At 35.5% G+C, this 19452-nt stretch overlaps 1 protein-coding gene across 2 annotated transcripts; it reads right to left on the reverse strand.

Annotated features, from left to right (window-relative positions):
* Positions 1–3833: 3833 nt before the first annotated feature.
* Positions 3834–19098, reverse strand: LOC127644033 (caspase-3-like). 2 transcript variants are annotated; one of them, XM_052127036.1, is made up of 7 exons: positions 18981–19098; positions 18148–18399; positions 17621–17766; positions 16498–16626; positions 13648–13823; positions 13446–13554; positions 3834–8849 (listed from the first exon to the last, which is right to left on the reverse strand). In XM_052127036.1, the coding sequence occupies exons 2-7, from the start codon at positions 18189–18191 to the stop codon at positions 8620–8622; spliced, it is 834 nt and encodes a 277-aa protein (XP_051982996.1). In that variant the 5' UTR covers positions 18192–18399; positions 18981–19098; the 3' UTR covers positions 3834–8619. The 2 variants fall into 2 exon arrangements, with proteins under 2 accessions (XP_051982996.1, XP_051982997.1); XM_052127037.1 differs by having other exon boundaries at positions 18109–18399.
* Between the last annotated feature and the right edge of the window lie 354 nt (positions 19099–19452).

The following is a 19452-nucleotide window of genomic DNA, read 5'->3' on the forward strand; positions in this document are numbered from 1 at the left end:
AGTCACTTCACTACCGATTAATTAATAAAAATAATCACAGTCGCATATTAATATTTTCTGGAAATTTCCCCCCCAAAAATGTTATTCTATATATAATAATCAAAATAATTATAAATATATACATATAGTCAGGGGCGGATTATGACTATCAAGGGCCCTTTCTTTTAACCCCCCCCAATTACCTTTCAAAGTTGTGATCAACGCTGTCATTTTCATTGACTTCTGTCATTTACAGTCAGATTAACTGAAACATACAGCTCAACTGAAACAGGTTTACTGAACAGCCACTGTTCTTAAAGAGACAGTACCATTTTAACATTTGTAATACATCATGTAAAAAATAATTTAAATACAAATGATGCAAACAAAAAGCAAGAATGTAACAAAATGTGTAATAAATGTGTAAAACATGCATATATGTAAAGGGACAACAATACATTATGACATATTTTAACTTCGTCAAACACTTAAATTATAAAGAATTTAACAAATAGACTCGTACAGCATGCACATATGCATTTGGTGAAACTTGGCAAAGAGTTCAGGCAGTTCTGGCTCATGCTGCTATATATTTTGTAACACATCTGAATGATGGTGTGCGTTCCTTTCAGAAGTGATCATCCCTAAACTCTATTTCCTTCAAAGAGTTTACCCTCCATTGTGAGAACTTTGGTCATTTTATTGGAAATTCTGTTTGGAATAACCCTACAGCTTGGCTACCATTATCATTCTCCCATCGAAAAGCCCGGTGAAGGCATCATGTTAAGACAAAATCCCCTTGAGTTGATTATATTAACAGAATATTTCAATGATCAAAGGGTCTGTTTTGAATGTTCGTAATTTCAAACTTCAGTGGGTCAAAACTAACACACAAACCCTTTAATCTGCTTTAAGATGCTTTCTTTCTTTCTCTTATTGTCAGACCTGTAAAAATGTCTAACTTCAAGCATTTAAAACTTTCAAACAAGGTTTTGTCAAACCAAAATTATAGTATAGAATAGTTTACAATAGTTTGTATCGTCAAACATTACATTTCTCGGTCAAAACTGTTGTATCACACAAAATATCAATATCTTCTTTTTCCCAGGTATTTTTTGTAATATTGGGGAGAAATGCAGTTATGAGGAGTATTTATAGTTACTTGCAGAGTTGCAGACAGGCACGCTGATCTATATGGGCAGGCAGGGCAGAGCCCCGCCTAAATATTAATCCATTTAAAAAAAGATTTAAAAAAAAATCCATACTATACACTGGCATTAATGTCATTTGTTTGCCCGTAAATGTGTATAAAATGATGACATATGTATTTAAAAGCAGGCCTAGTATATGTTTGTATCCTAATTTTAAGTCATAAAGCAGCTGTTTGATATAGATATTATTATATATTATCAAATTAATCTGCCCATAAACGTGCCAAACCAAAGGTAACGTTAGTACACAGATGGTGGGAAAATAGCACATTAAAAGTACAGTTACAGCATTTAAAATATACTGAAGTAAAAGTATGCAATTTTAAAACTACTTAAAATGTACAATTCCTCGGAAAATAAAACTTAATTACAGTAATGTGAGTATTTGTAATTCATTACTTTATACCCCTGCACATGGGGTAACCTCCTCGTGGTCAGGATTAGTGGTTCTTGCTCTCAATGGGGCATGTGGTAAATTGTGCATTGATCGCAGAGAGTAGCATGAGCCTCACATGCTGGGAGTCTCCGCGGTGTCGAGCTTCGTGATAAGATGCTTGGATTGACTGTCTCAGAAGTGGAGGCAACTGAGACTTGTCCTCCTCCACCCAGATTGAGGTGAGTAACCGCACCACCACAAGGACCTACTAAGTAGTGGGAATTGGGCATTCCATGGTTGAATGGTGTGTCCTCCACAGGTTTGTGTGAAAGGGCCAAACGTATTTCAAGGTTATCTAAAGGACCCAGAGAGAACCGTGGAAGGCCATAGACAAATACGGCTGGCTGCACACTGGAGACATTGGCAAATGGCTTCTGGTAAAATCCACATCTTCTCTTAGGACTTCTCTTCCATATTTACTCTAATTTAATCAACATCCTGATTTGTGTGAATCTTCTAAGGTGGCTGAATTATAAATGGAATTGATGTCAAAACACTTACTAACTACCAACATTTAGCATTTTGCTAACACTCAATTCTACTCAATTTATAAAAAGCATGATCTGCATTAATATACAAACAGTGACTTGACTGATAGAAAAGATTGCTCTATGTATACTGCCTCGTATGAAATCCCTCTTGACAGTTCTCTTTGACTATATATGCAGTATATGTAGAGTCAAATTATATATACTTTATTATATTTTATTTATATATATACAAATTATCCCCCGCGACCCTGTACACAGGATAAGCGGTTATGGATGGATGGATGGATATACAAATTATATATACATACAGTGCTGATCCACTGAAATTGCAAGGTTCCATAATGCAAATAAAAATGAAGTGTTAAATGAATATTTCACCAAAAAATGTATATTCTCTCATCATTTACTCGCCCTCATACCTTCCCAGGTGTGTATGATTTTGTTTCCTCTGCAGAATATAAACTACAGAACAATATTTCACCTCTGTAGGTTCAAACAATGCAAGTGAATGGTGAACAGACAAGATCCAAAAATCACAAAGACAGCGTAAAAGTAAGCCATATGAATCCAATGGTTTAATATATGTCTTCTGAAGCGATGCAATCGCCTTTGGTGAAAAACAATCAATATTTCAATCCTTTTATACTCTAAATATACACTTTCACTTTCAGAATGTGAAAGTTGAAATTTTTAGTTTAAAAAAGACTTAAATATTGATGGTTTCTCACCCACACCATCATATCGCTTATGAATATATTAATTTAACCATGGATTCATATTCATTACTATTATGCTGCCTTTATGTGCTTTTTGGAGCTTGAAAGGTCTGGTCACCATTCACTTGCATCGTATTGACCTACAGAGCTGAAATATTCTTCTAAAAATCTTTGTTTGTGTTTAGCAGAATAAACAAAGTCCTCCACATCTGGGATGAGAAAATTATGAGAACTTTAATTTTCACGTGAACTATCACTTTAAATTACACATGAAACTGTAGTTACCATATTGTAAGTGTATTTATGCAACTGATAGTTCGGACTCTAAAATATAATTAGATGAGCTGCTTTGAAATGCACACCTGACCGCATTTTATATTAATCAACAAATTGTTTCACAAAGGATTCAGTCCGGTTCTCTCACCTTTAGACTGTCTTCATGTACAAAGATCTGTGCCACAGGATCACTGCAGATATAGATGTGCTCAATCTTAGGAGCAATGTATTCATCCTGAGAAAGCTTAAAGATGTGTTTTTCCTGTCTATGATCTTAAGAGTCCCATTCTAAAATAAAATACATACTCAATCCACAAATTAAAACAGCAATGCACTGAGGTGAAGATGGTAAAACGCCCTTCACCTCGGTAAAATCATTGTAAAGTGCAGCCTTCATTATAGTCAACAGCAGTATGATAAATGACACTTATATGTTCAATAAATCTTAACATAATAAAAATGTATAAACAGGAATAAACAATTATTCTGCCAAGAAATATAGATACACAACAAAAGTCACATACACAACATCCATATAGAGTAGTGTTAACCCCTCCAGTGTCTCTGCGTAGGCATGTTTAGTGGGTATTATGGTACCTGATCCAGACTTCCTGCCAAGATGGGCAAAGAAAAGAGGAATTGAGGCCCCCTACATCTAAATGTGCAAGAACAAGGTGAAACACTGATGTATTTACACAGAAAACTACATTTAAAACCTCTGGTGTAAAAACTGTTTATTTTATTGACATTTTGTTTCATTGCAAAATAAATGAAAATAAATAGTTATTTTAATATCAGTACATTACATCTATGCATACAACTTATGTACTATAGGGAATTTCATATAAATGTAAAACAAAGAGGCCTTGAGATTTTAAATGGGTTGCAATGTGAGATGGAAAATCATCCCTGAAGAAATGAATCCCTGTTTTGGTGTGTTAAAACAGGAATTGAAAAATGCCATTCTAGAGGACAATATTCAGCTAGGGAAAGAAGCCAGACTGAAGTCTTTTGAACAGGTGAATATAACAAACACACTTCCTAAACTTTGTCACTTCTGAAAATATTCCTATATGGGTCAACGTATTACGTCACACACATTTTGTTTTTGTCTGGTTCGATTAAGGTATTAGAAAATGCAATTCACACAAATCTATTCATTAAATACACCTCTACTATAATGAACATGTTTTCAATTTCTGAGTTTATTTTGGTATTTATTCTGGGGGTTCAAGTTAAAATAGTGGTGTAATTGGAGACAGTAAAATAAAAAATAAATAAACAGTCTCAATAAAAGCTGAAATTCTTGGAAAATTTCAGCTACATGTAAAAGTTGGCATAAGTAGTTTGGAATTGTCTTTTTTTTTTTTTGTAGCTAACAATAAAATAAATTGTGAAACTTGCTTGTTTTATTATTAATATTTAAAAGAAATCTTATGTCCACCAAATCAAAGTCAAGTGGTGTAACCAACATACAGTTTTGTTGTCAAGTGACAATAAAAAAAAAAAAAAAAAATAATAATATATATATATATGTGTGTGTATATATTGACATTTTTATGTAAAGGCACATTTTATTCAGTTTAGATGGAGTATCCCTTCGAAAATATCTTGATATTTGTGACTCAAAAGTTCATATTTGTACCAAAAAAAAAAATTTAACCTTGAAAAAGGAAGGAAAGTATTTTACTTAATGGTTACACCACTTTAATTAGCCATTAAATGTAATCATTTATTTTTTAGAAAATAATATGAATGTTTTTTTTTTTTTTTTATGTATGTATGAAACTAACAGGTACGCACATTTGACATTTCTACGAACAAATTTGAGCTTGAAATCAGTTGTTCAGATGCAATTTCTTTCTTTCTATCTATGTTTATTTGTAGTTTTATTTATTGATATTTTGTTCCAGGTGACAAAATAAATGTACTAATGTAATAATTGTAATGTAATAATTGTTTATTCTCCAATGTAATCTCTGTGTTTAAGTAAGAGACATTGTTCTACAAATGGAGATGTTCTCTGTTCAGAACGCACTCCTTACGGCAACACAAAGCAAAGAGAGCAGAGCTGAGGGGCCACTTCAGAGAGCAAATCAACCAGCTCTACGCCAAAATCAAAATGCGAACAACGAGAGAGAGAGTGTACACCAAGTGTGAGAGATGTGATACAACAAAACTAGAACAATCCAAAACTCACACACTTGCAGTGTAGACAGCTTTGTGTATTATTAATGGCTTTGTTTTGTTGCTTTGTTGTACCACTCACTTGCAATGAAGACATGGTGAAGGAGGGGAAAAGAAAAAACACTGCAGCTATTCTTGTGTTCTTGGGTTGTCCTAATGCAAGAGACTATTACACACAAAAATGAAGCCCAATTGAAGTTCTAAAGTGCAAATATGATTTTCACCACTTGTGGGTACTACAGTCATTTCTCAATCACAATCCCTCCAGGGAAGCACATCCTAAACATTTAATGTGGCCTTCTATTTATCTCTTATGACAGTAAGGCAAGCCATGTAAAAAGTGAACCAACCCAATGCCTTAGACCAGTGAATGCCTCTAACATACATACTGTACCTAGAACACACCTCAGTTCAAAATAAATGATACCTAGGTAACAATATTTTCTATAAATGTATGATTTTGATTGTGAGTCACAAGTCTTGATAAACTTGCTCCACTGCATCATAGTTCCATAACTGATTGTACTGACAACAGCTGGGTAAAAACAACTAATAAATTACTTCCTATTGAACTGATGATAGTCACGAGATAGTACTTGTTGATCCTAAAATTCCACTGATAGCACTTTTATATCTCAGTATATCTCAACAGTGCCTCTCTTCTAAAGAGTAATGCTTTCAGATAGGTTATCTATCTATTTATATTTTAAAATGTTTAAGTTCTCATTAATATCAATTAATATTGTCTACATTTTTATTTGTAGCATGCAAGTGTTTTAAAATGAAACACAATTATAACATTGTATTTTAACTGTGGGGGTTTATGTACCTTTTCTTGTACTTGTCGTATTCAGTAAGTGAATGCAGGTCCCAGTTGAGAATAGAATATGGTTGACTCAAAGGTGTCTTTATAATGTTATTTCAAAACTGTATGACTTTATTTTGTGGCATGCACAAAGAATTCCCAAATTAAATTGAATGAGGACTGGGGCTGTAAAGTCCCAAAATGGCAAAAAAGCATCATAACAGTATGATCCCAGCCAGCAAATGTATGTTCTTAAAACATTTTCCAAACATTACATTGTTGTTGTGGGAACATGACAATGTTTTCTTAACGTTAGTAGAAAGTTATTTAAGGTTAATAACGTTACAAGGATGTTCCATTAACATTTTATTAAAAACATTCCCAGTTACATGGGATTATAGTGCATATGACTACTGAATAATATTCTGCGTCTTCTGAAGCCAGCTGAAAATGTAATTAATTTAAAACATTGCATGACTTCAGAAGACTTGGATTATACAGTAGTGCATGGGTCATATGGGCCACTTTTATTGGTGCTTTTTTTTTGTCATTTTGCAAAAATCCACCTTTTTGTGTTCTACTGAAGAAAGTCATATGGGTTTGGAAAAGCATGTGGGGGTATAATTGATGAAAGAATTGTCATTTTTGGGTGAACTATTTCTTTACGTCTCTGAATGGCTATATAGAGAGCAAGTTTAATGATTTTAGTATACTTGAAAGAGAGTGAAACACAAAAGATTATGCTTGTATTAAAGGATGAGAAACAGCTTTCTTTCCATCTCATTTGCATTGTCATACTCTCAAAATGTTTAGGCTAATGACATGCCTGAGTAACTTAATACAAATACCTTAATGTTATTTAAGAAACTGGTTTCACTAGTTGTCAGTGTCTTGTTTGATCAGCTCTTTAAAGGCTGGGAGCAAAATAACACACTCTTAGTAACCTGACTAATCATGAAAGATTGTTGCATGTTACGGTAGAGTTTCTCAACTATGTTGTGTTCCACCTCAACTGGGATGCCGGTTGATCCTCTTAATGGAAATGTCTGTTGTACAAACAGTATTTTGCACTTCTTATAATTCCACAATCAGTGCTATAAAACCCATTTCAATTTCTATAGCTGTTCATGTAATATATTTGAAAATGTAATAAAACGCTAACACAACTCTTGTGTAAATGTGTAATGAACAATTAGTTAACGCATTCTGTTAATTACATACATCTTTACATTGTCTTCAAATATTTAACAAACATTTTGAAATAAGCATGCACAGCGTGAATAATCTTTATACATTAATAATAAAAAGATTATGATGATTTGTGAACAAAAACAAAATCTTACATGGAAGAGTTCAGTGACTTGTAAAAGATCACAGTAAGACACAGATCTCGCATGCCTAATACAGAGAATTCTACATGATAGTTCTATTATGTGACTGATGCTAATGTTCACAGAATTTTTTAGGGACTGACAAAGGTACTGTATATTCCAGGTTATATTCACATTAGGATATATCGATAGCATCTGTGACATTCTGTCCCAAGAGGTTGTAAAATCAAACAAACGCATTGAAATGTTTTCCTTACAGGCATGTACAAATGTACGATTGCCTAATAGACTTCCATGGTAAATGCTGATAAGTATGTGCATGGTAATTGACAGCATGTCACAGATGCTGCCCAAAACTGGTATTAAACCAGAAATATTCCTTTAAATAATGCATGCTATGTTTAAGCAGAGAGCTGTATGTGATGTTTTATCAACATTTTATCAAAGATTGTTAACATGGCTCAGTGAGAGGCACCTGGGAATGGTTCTGATTGTTTTTCAGATTAAATTAGGCACAATGGTTTCCCAAAATCAATCTGCTGCCTTAACTGATTAATGCCATCTGTCGTCTTAACACTCCAACTAGTGCAGCATCATTACCAGAAAGTTTATCAAAGTACCAGATTACTTTTATTCTATAAATCCCAACATAACTTGTCCCTGATGATTGCTTTTTCAAAAGTTTTCATTAGAAAACCAGAGGCAAGGGACATTTGAAATGTTATACGGTCACAAGAAATACCCGAGCACCTTCATTTCATATACAAAACATTAAAATGCCAATTATAAATGTTAAGAAAAACAATGGTGGTACATCTAAAACATCTACAAAAGTACATCTACAACAACGGTCCTGAGAAAGCTGAAGTCCCAAATTGAGCATATCTAGTCCATGCTTCTAGAAAATATGTGGTTTACTTTTTCTTGTGAAAAGGGTCTATAACCTTATCCTTTTAAAGGGATAGTTCGCCCAGAAATGAAAATTCTGTCATCATTTGCTCAACCTCATTTTGTTCCAAACCCTTCCTTTCTGAATTCTAGTTATGACATGACAACAAGAGGGTGAATACATTTAGAATTTTAATTTGTAGGTGAATTATCCCTTTAAACCTACACCTGTGATATTGTATACACAGCCTGGGAAAAGCCCTAAATGTTCCCTTAAATCTCTCAAAACATAATCCCGCTCAACGAGTGAAATACATCTCTTTGGTGAGCATTGAGACAATGCAGGGGATTTGTTTCTTGGCATCAAAGCCAGGCATGTTGGAAGTTGACTCATACTCAAGTGCTACCTTATGGTTGACCCTGGTCATGATCTGCATCAGCTCTAGTTCTTTGCCATACTTTGTCATCATTTCAAAGAGAGACTGAATGAACCATGAGCCGGTCATTGTATTTCTCCAGGAGTAGTACCCTAAAAGAGGAAAATTCATTGGACATTAAAGGAGGAAGTGCAGTTCACCTACTGTTACAAATACAGTAACAACATACTGTGGGGCAAATTCACAAAAACATTGCATTACTTATGTGTGGTAATTCAGTGCAAAACCCTGCGTCTTATTCCAGCCTAGTCTAATTAAAGGAATAGTTCACCCAAAAATGAAACTTCTCTCATCATTTACTCACCATCATGCCATCCCAGATGTGTATGACTTTCTTTCTTCTGCAGAACACAAATTAAGATTTTTAGAAGAATATTTCAGCTCTGTAGGTCGATACAATGCAAGTGAATGGTTGTCAAAACGTTGATGCTCCAAAAAGCACATAAAGGCATCATAAAAGTAATCCATAAGCCTACAGTAGTTAAATCCATATCTTCAGAAGTGATATGATAGGTGTGGGTGAGAAATAGGTCAATATTTAAGTAAATTTTTGCTAAACATTCTTCCACCTGCCCAGTAGGGGATGTATGAAGAATTTGAATCACCAAAAACACAAGAAGAAAGTGAAAGTTAAAGTGGAGATTTATTGAATAGGGAGGAGGATTTAGGTGTAAAAATGTTGGTTGTTTCTCACCCACATCTATCATATCACTTCTGAAGACATTGATTTAATCACTGGAGTCATATGGATTACTTTTATGCTGACCTACGTCAGCATAAAAGTTTTTTGCACCCATTTACTTGCCAAAAGAGCTGAGAAATTCTTCTAAAAATCTTAATATGTGTTCTGCTGAAAAAAGAAAGTCATACACATCCGTGATGGCATAAGGGTGATTATTACATTTTTTGGGTGAACTATTTAACCTTTAACAATATGCAACAGTGGGAACATTTTTGCAAAACAAAATAACGTGCCTTATTACACATTTGGCTGTAGTTTCCCAGTGAAATGTCTAGCGGGGGGCGCCAAAAGTGGCCCCATTCATTTCCATTGTACGTGCCTCACTGTAACCTTGATTTTTGCTTTTTTAAAAGAAATGTAGGGACTTAGTCAAAATTGTTATTTGTGGTAATCAACATTATGCCACCAGTGCCGTTGATTGAGGTTAACTTGTATTAAAACTGGAATCTTCCTTTAGAAGTTTCATTAATGATTATTTTAGTGTTTTTGAAGAAGAAATATTTGAAAATAAGAAATGTAATGCTCATTGGAATTACTGTGCTGCCCTCAGCAACCTGTTACCAAATAAATAAAATAATTTCAGCTAATAATAGAATAGATTATTTTTTAATATAATATAATATACCACTATTTACATCAAAACAATGTTTATCTTTAACTACATATTGTCATATCAACAAATATCCAGTCGAAATGAAAAGTGGAAAAAGCCAAGTAATTTGAGGCTGATGAAAAGGGAAACATCACAGATCAGCAAAAACCTATTTGTAAACGCTGCTTTCGCAATTTTCTGACAATAGGAGGAAACACATCAAACTTAATAAAGACAGACACCCGGATTTATACAAGCAAATAAAGCAGGTGAGTTTAAAAGCATATTATCATTTGCACTAGGGCTGAAACGTTTAGTCAAAATTATCGACATCGTCAAAAATACAAAATTGATGACAAAAATGTTCGTTGATGAATAGTCGTTTGATCTCATTTAACGCACATTAAACTGTAACGATATCGCGTGAGAGCAGCAATTCACGCCTCATGGAGGAAGAATTACACATATCAGTCCAGATGCACTCTAAACTTTCACAGTTTATTTTATGTAGATCCCAAAGTATTAGGGAATGATTAAAAAAAAAAAAAGTACATTCAGAAGCATGTACCGTTGTGGAATAAGCGGAGGCGGAGCTCTTTAAAGGAAACATCCCAGTGTAACAACTTAAATGCAGTAAAATTGCTTTATTAAAGTTCAAATAATACAGAAGCCAGCTCATGTTAATAACTATAAACTCAGAAACTGGCATTTCTCTGTGTGGTCGGTGCCTCTTCTATGAGTTGCGCGAATGTCCCGATCTCAGGGGGAGAGATTGAAACTGTACCCGGCTGAGAGAGACCCTCCCTCGCGCGCACGCTAAATGCAGCTAGATTAGAATGCGGTTGCTTGCGACTTGATCATAATATCTATATATACACTCACCTAAAGGATTATTAGGAACACCATACTAATACAGTGTTTGACACCGCTTTCGCCTTCAGAACTGCCTTAATTCTATGTGGCATTGATTCAACAAGGTGCTGAAAGCATTCTTTAGAAATGTTGGCCCATATTGATAGGATAGCATCTTGCAGTTGATGGAGATTTGTGGGATGCACATCCAGGGCACGAAGCTCCCGTTCCACCACATCCCAAAGATGCTCTATTGGGTTGAGATCTGGTGACTGTGGGGGCCATTTTAGTACAGTGAACTCATTGTCATGTTCAAGAAACCAATTTGAAATGATTCGAGCTTTGTGACATGGTGCATTATCCTGCTGGAAGTAGCCATCAGAGGATGGGTACATGGTGGCCATAAAGGGATGGACATGGTCAGAAACAATGCTCAGGTAGGCCATGGCATTTAAACGATGCCCAATTGGCACTAAGGGGCCTAAAGTGTGCCAAGAAAACATCCCCCACACCATTACACCACCACCACCAGCCTGCACAGTGGTAACAAGGCATGATGGATCCATGTTCTCATTCTGTTTAAGCCAAATTCTGACTCTACCATCTGAATGTCTCAACAGACATCGAGACTCATCAGACCAGGCAACATTTTTCCAGTCTTCAACTGTCCAATTTTGGTGAGCTCTTGCAAATTGTAGCCTCTTTTTCCTATTTGTAGTAGAGATGAGTGGTACCCGGTGGGGTCTTCTGCTGTTGTAGCCCATCCGCCTCAAGGTTGTGCGTGTTGTGGCTTCACAAATGCTTTGCTGCATACCTCGGTTGTAACGAGTGGTTATTTCAGGCAAAGTTGCTCTTCTATCAGCTTGAATCAGTCGGCCCATTCTCCTCTGACCTCTAGCATCAACAAGGCATTTTCACCCACAGGACTGCCGCGATACTGGATGTTTTTCCCTTTTCACACCATTCTTTGTAAACCCTAGAAATGGTTGTGCGTGAAAATCCCAGTAACTGAGCAGATTGTGAAATACTCAGACCGGCCCGTCTGGCACCAACAACCATGCCACACTCAAAATTGCTTAAATCACCTTTCTTTCCCATTCTGACATTCAGTTTGGAGTTCAGGAGATTGTCTTGACCAGGACCACACCCCTAAATGCATTGAAGCAACTGCCATGTGATTGGTTGATTAGATAATTGCATTAATGAGAAATTGAACAGGTGTTCCTAATAATCCTTTAGGTGAGTGTATGTCTATGCATTTCTTATCATGAAGAAAATTGGCAATATGCAGCTTTATTAATAAGAGAGCACTTTGCTCATTAGTTTGTAGGTTGTTTTTTATTAATTCTATTGTATGCTTGTTTATTTAGGCTTTTTTTTAGTACTTGGTAAAACTTAATTTTTTTAATTAAAAGTTGCAAAAGTTGAAGCAAATCTTATATAAGTGTTCAAAAACACTAAGCATATATTGTTCAGTTTTGTTATAATTTAAAAATAATATATTTAAATTAAAGTGTTGCTCAATGGCATATTTCTGTTCTTAGTTCTGCTGCTAATGTTTTGTAGACATTGTTAATAAAAGAGTGTTGTTTAGTAACCTGTTTTTGCTTTGGTACCGAAAATGGTATCAAGTACCGTGAAATTTCACTGGTATTGGTACCGACTACTGACATTTTGGTTCCGTGACAACACTAGTTCAGTAAGTTTTTGATTCACTAAAAAGAATGGACTGATGAAAGTGATACGGTCGGCAGGAATGCTGTATTTTTTTCAGCGTAGACTCAAAAGAACCATTTCACATGGGTCATTTGCTCAGGAATCTGACTAACCTGGTCACGCTGTATGTTTCGTGCTGTAGATTCACAAGAAACACTCATAAGAGTCATTCATTGGGAACTGGACTACACTGGTCGCTTTAGACTCAAAAGCAATGTTGTAGTGCAGGAAACACAATTTCCCATCCGTATCAGTGGAAGAATGCGCGTTCGAGAATGTGACAAGTAGTCATGAAAATCATTCAGTTCTGGTATTCTTTTAGAAACCAGTTCGGAGTAAAAAAAAAAATAAACTGTTCTAAGATCCCAATACTACAGAAGAGTGTTATTACTGGTCAAATATCCAGAGGTGTGGTGTAGTTAGATACACTTTTGGCATTTGTATGAGATGGAAGTACCATTCATTGGTGGTGTAATGCTACAGTAAAGGTGGTTGAGTCCCAGTGAAGTATGCGGCATCCTCTATAACCTAGCACTCAGAACCTGGAAGCTGGGGAAATGCACTTCGCAAATGACAAATGATTTGCATAATTTTTTTAGAACTAAAATAACACTGGCAATGCATGCAAATAAACGACACAACCAGTGTGCACATCTCATTCTTTGTACATTTTCTTTGTTTGTTGTTCCTGTATATTATTGGGCACTTATATGAGTAAATGCACATTTGTAGCTGTTCGTATGTTTGTTATTTGTGAAGCTCACAGTGAATTATTTTGTGATGTACCTGGTGCTGTAGAGTAGGCATAGAGGAAGTCTGCCTCCACTGGAATCCTCATAGACCCATCTGCACTGTCTGGCACCACACCAGGATCCAGTTCTGTGCCTCTACAAGCCTAAATACACAAAGCTATTATAAAAGTGAGCACTAAACCAGAAAAGAGCCTTACACTCACTATTTCTCTTTAAGACAGAGATTTTTGGCTTACCTGTATAAAGAAAAGTTTAGGCTTTCCCACTAGTGATGGGCAGCGGTCTCCTCTGAAAAGGCTTGTTAAGGACTTAAACTCAACAGCACCATCAGTGCCGAAAAACACACCCTCATCTCCGTGACTCAGCATCACACACACAAATGAAGCACAACGGCTGTGGTCATCCCTTGCAACTGCAACAAGAATAAGTAAACAATTCATGTTTACAATAATTAGTAAAGGATTACAATTCAAGTAAAAAAATCTATTTCACTTTCTAATCAACATGGGTTCAAGGGATGGTTAAAGGGATAGTTCAGCCAAAAATTTTATTTCTGTCATCATTTTCTCACTTTTAATATTGTTCCTAACCATAATTACTTTTCATGGAACACAAAAGGAAATGATCGGGAGAATGTTAGCATTAGTCACCATTTACTTTAATTGTATGGGGAAAAAAATATGTTTTCCATGGAATAAGATCATAAAATGTTCCTTTTTCTACAAAACAATGTTAGAACAGTTCCTTCAAAACCATCTTTGCGTGCAGACAATCAGATGTAAACAAGATGAGGCACTTTAACTGCACAGCTGTAAAGAGGCATTAAAGAAATATTTCACCCAAAAATGTAAATGCTCTCATCACTTACGCACCTTAATGCTATCCCAGATGTGTAAGACATTCTTTCATCAGCTGAACATAAACAAAGATTTTTAGAAGATTGTTATTATCATTTCAGCTCTGTCAGTCCTCACTATGCAAATTAATGGGTACCAAAATTCTGAAGCTCCAAAAAGCACATAAAGGCAGCATGAAAGCAATCCATAAGACTCCAGTTGTTAAATCTATGTCGTAAGAAGCCAAATGATAAATGTAGGTGAAAAACAGATCAATATTTAAAGATGAAGTGTGTCATTTCTGCAAATGGAATTGCAAAAATAAACATTGTTTTTAAAACAGCTTTCTGAATATACCCACCTTCTGTCATTAATAGAACAAAAATAAGGTCCTGACCCCAACTCAATCCCTTGGACAAGTCAATGTTAATGTCTCGTCGAAGACAGGTCGCTCAAAAAAAAAAAAAAAAAGAGGAATTTTCATAACGACATAGTTTTTACAGTTTTCAAGAAAATGAACCTATGAATGGCTTACATACGGCTGTCTCTGCATATTAAACTGGGACAGGAGAAAGTATTTTAACACAGAAAAAACACATACTTAAGCAGAGATGGGTATTAACGCGCTACATTTACTTGAGTAACTTTTTGGAAAAAATATACTTTTATGAGAATATTTAATGGTGGGTACTTTTCACTCTTACTCAAGAAAATTTTGAATTATATTTTTTACTTTTACTTCGTTACAATGGGCGACATTCCTGTCGTTATATTACTGGATTTCATTTAATTTTTAATTGTTAATAAATGCGTAATTTATTGAGATTTTTGAATGGGACTTTTTTTTTTACAGCTGAACTTTACAGCTGCGCTCTGTTACTCGAGTCGAGCTCATCACTGCAGTTTGAGCAAGCGCACAAAACAAGCACTTTCTTTGTCACGCGATGCCTTCATTTTACACCAAGACAAAGCGGAAAATGATAACGTGGGCTTGTCTGTCATGGTCATTTTTAGGGTGCTTCTGAAACTATGGGCTCTTATGACCTCAGATTAGAAGTATGCATTTTATATCAGTGCTGCAATATATCAGTTCCTACTGTATAAATCCATGCAAACATCTGTGTTGAGTGTAAATGTTTTTGCTCATCCGACTGAGTGTTTGACTTTTGAAGAGCGAGGTGACTGTATGTCTACGCGTGCACAGCATTCCTGCGTTTGACAGATGCGATGCGTTCTTCTTATGGACACCAGAAAACAAGCTCTGAAATTAAATAAGCCTAATACACTTTCAAACACATAAGGTGCAGTTTACCCATAGTATACATTATTTGCATGCATTTCCGGTGTTATTTTAGTTCTAAAAATTAAAATATTTAATTTGCGAAGTGCATTTCCCCACCTTCCAGGTTCTGAGTGCTAGGTTATAGAGGATGCCGCATACTTCACTTGGACTCAACCACCTTTACTGTAGCACTACACCACCAATGAATGGCACTTCCATCTCATACAAATGCCAAAAGTGCATCTAACTACACCACACCTCTGGATATTTGACCAGTAATAACACTCTTCTGTAGTATTGGGATCTGAGAACAGTTTTTTTTTTTTACTCTGAACTGGTTTCTAAAAGAATACCAGAACTGAATAATTTTCATGACTACTTGTCACATTCTCGAACGCGCAGTCTTCCACTGATACGGATGGGAAATCGTGTTTCCTGCATTACAACATTGCTTTTGAGTCTAAAGCGACCAGTGTAGTCCAATTTCCAAATGAATGACTCTTATGAGTGTTTCTTACTCGCTACTTGAGTATTCTTTTAATTGGATACTTTCTTACGCTTCCTCGAGTAATTACTACTTTTACTTCTACTTGAGTAATTATGTTTTAAAAGTAATTGTACTTTTACTTGAGTAAAGATATTGGCTACTCTACCCACCTCAGTACTTGAGCTATAAGTCAGTTATTTTCCTCCCTGCCCAGTATAATTTAGCTTCTGAAGACATGGATTTAACCACTGGAGTCGTATGGGTTACTTTTATGCTGAATTTATATGCTTTTTGGTGCTTAAAATTTTGGTATCTATTCACTTGCATTATATGGACCTACAGAGCTGAAATATTCTTCTAAAAATCTTTGTTTATGATCACAAGATCATAAAGTCATACACATCTGAGATGGTATGAGAATTTTCATTTTTGTGGAAGTATTCTTTAAGTTTGTGTAGAGTTTAGTAAGAATAAACCATACCTGTGGTTAAAACCTGAACAAGCTGCTGAGCTGTCTGGTCATTGTAGACTTTTACATTGTATCCGAGCTTTCGAAACATGCTCATTACATTTCCTGCATCTACGTCTGTGCCATTGCGTTGGTTCATGCCTGTAGGAGGTAAAACACAGGTAACACAATTCTTTTTTAATAACTGATAAAAGAAATGTGTAAACAAAATTGGTTTACATTATCTCACAGAGCAAATCAAGAAGGAAATTAATATAATAAAGACACTATTAATTATACAAGTCAATAAATAAATTTAACAACATACGGTACTAGGGATGCTCCTCTCCTTTACTAACCTTTTCACAAGGAAACAGGTATTGGACAGACGAGACAAATCCAAATATGCGTGTTAGTCATGGTTGTTTTTGTTAAAATGTCATTATAAGCATCATTAAGTTAGTCCTTATGACGTTTGCATAATATTTTAAGTTTTCTGAAGCCATGCGACAGCTTTATGAAGCGCAAAAGGCAGAGATTTAATTAGATAAATAGTCTGTGTTCATGTGAGCACATTGATTGTATTGATTACAGCATCTGAGTTTTGTGGACAGAAAGGACATCAGATTATGAATTAGAAAAACATATTACTACAACAGAACTAGGTTAATTCTGTACAATAAAATTATAATATAATAAGTACTATATAATAAATTATAATAACATATTAATTGACTGTCTTAATGTTGTTATTTTAATGCTCCATTTTCTAATTAAATGTGTAGTAAAAATTTTACGGCAGACACTCCATAACAGTAAATGGACCCCCAATAGCCCTGACACAATTTAAACACGGCATAAAAGAGAACTCCAATTCAGTTCCACATAGTGACGTACTAAACTAAACTGATCAAGAAAATGATCAGATTTGTATCGGCTGATACAATATGTTCTGGTATCAAGAGAGGAAAAAGTGATACTGGTGCATCCCTAATCGGTTCACTGTTCCGTTCATACGGAAAGATGAAAAGGTGAATAGTATTGGACAATCATCTTGGTCCGATGAGCATCAGAACTGGCAACTTGCATAAACAGGTTCCTGTTCTCACAACTTCCCAAAGGATATACACTCTCAACAGCAGAAAACAAGCGTTACCCGTCTTGCGATCAAAGTTCTTGTTGTTGATGATGACGCAGTGGCCGATGTTGGGGTAGTCCAGGCTGTATCTGAAGGCATGCAAGTGACCTTTTGCATCAACCTGCATGATGGACTGCTGTTCTGATGCTCCATCCTTCCCAGCACTGGACAATAAGATCACATGCATGAACAAATGTGTTAAAGTGATTATGACTAGCAGATCTGTATTTATTACTAGTCAGATAACCTTTCATATAGGCCCTTTTCAACTCTTGTGGGGTTTTAACCTACAGCTCTTTTTTCCAGTCCAAATCTTAACCGCTAGGCAACACGATTTTACTTATCCTAGCTTTATCCTCAGCCTTGCATACAAAAAATGTAATTGGTACAGCATTACATTACTACATTGCAACACACCAGTCTATATTTAAGTATTTAAACACCATAGTAATAATATGCAAAGGAAAACGAACATTAGGGACAGAAGATTGAACTGTCAGTCATGCCTGAAAGCTGCATAACAGCAGTTGTCAAGATCATCTTACTCTGGTGTATCCTCCCGTCTTGCGTCCACACAGTCTCCGTTCATCTCTAAAGTGCTATTTCCACTCTAAATTAAAGGTTAAATGCTGAATTCGTCTCCAGAAACGGTTAGAAATGTAGTAGAGTTATAAAGGGCTCTCAACAGAATGGCCACCGCGTGTGCATGCCAGGTGTATCCTCTCTGTTGTTTGTCGACTCGCGCGATCAGCCAATGAGAAGCAGCGAGGGTGACGTCACATTCAGCATTCAAACAGCTGTGCAGAGAAACAAATAAGACGTGGGCGTAGTCTACTTCACAGGTTCAATGTTTGCAAATGCATCACTTACGAATTTAAGAAAGTAATTGTTTTAACAGATTTCAAAATACAACACAACCTCTCTCACATGCAGATAATTAACACACTGGCTGTGTTACAAAACCTGGTTAGCAGTCTTCCTAGACAATATTTATTCGCGTTTAAAGCGAGAGCCTTTAAGCTGTCAAGGTAAGTAGCTTAGGTTTGAAACACAGCCATTGTGATGAAGGTCAAGTGTCCTACTAATGCATGATTAACATAAAGCAGAACAACATTGTTTAAAAATAACATACATTATAGCAAACAAGGAAATGAAATACATTTGTATGCACTGGTGAATCCACGAGTTTACTGGACTCGTGTAGATTAAATATCCGTTCAAGAAAGGCTAAAACTGTGCATGCTACTGGTGGAATAGCAGTTCTTTGTTTGCTTTTGCTCTGATGGATAAAAAAAAAAAGTTGGACAAAATGATTGTCGAAATCACAGTAATATTTACAAATGAAATATGTCGGTTAAACAATATAGTAGCCGCTTACCTAATATTGGAAAACACCCAGTTAATAAGAGCTTGAAATATACAGGACTCCGACAACAAAGCAGTTGCTCAGGAAGTGGTGTGCTCAGACTAGCCCTCACTGCAGACTACAAAATTACCATGCAGTTTGCTTTTGCGCGACATTATCGCCATCTACTGGATTGATCTTATTACACTCCTATTTCTGAGACGTGTAACACCCTGGGACTCTATTAATTATTAAATATGTATAGATTTATGTTCCAAAAATTGTCCTGCTAAATAGATAAGATATACTATGATTAAGTAGCCTATGTAACAGGATTACGTATTTAAAAGTAAAAATAATAATAATTGTATTCCACTACAGCTAAAATTTAAATAGTTGAATTAGAATACAGTTACATTCAAAAAATATTTTTATTAATGAAAAGATTACTTTGCATTCACTGTCATTTTTTATTTAATGTTTTGACTATAGTCAGACTATCCAT

Source organism: Xyrauchen texanus, chromosome 5 (genome assembly GCF_025860055.1).
Source record: "Xyrauchen texanus isolate HMW12.3.18 chromosome 5, RBS_HiC_50CHRs, whole genome shotgun sequence".
NCBI classification, from domain to species: Eukaryota; Metazoa; Chordata; class Actinopteri; order Cypriniformes; family Catostomidae; genus Xyrauchen; species Xyrauchen texanus.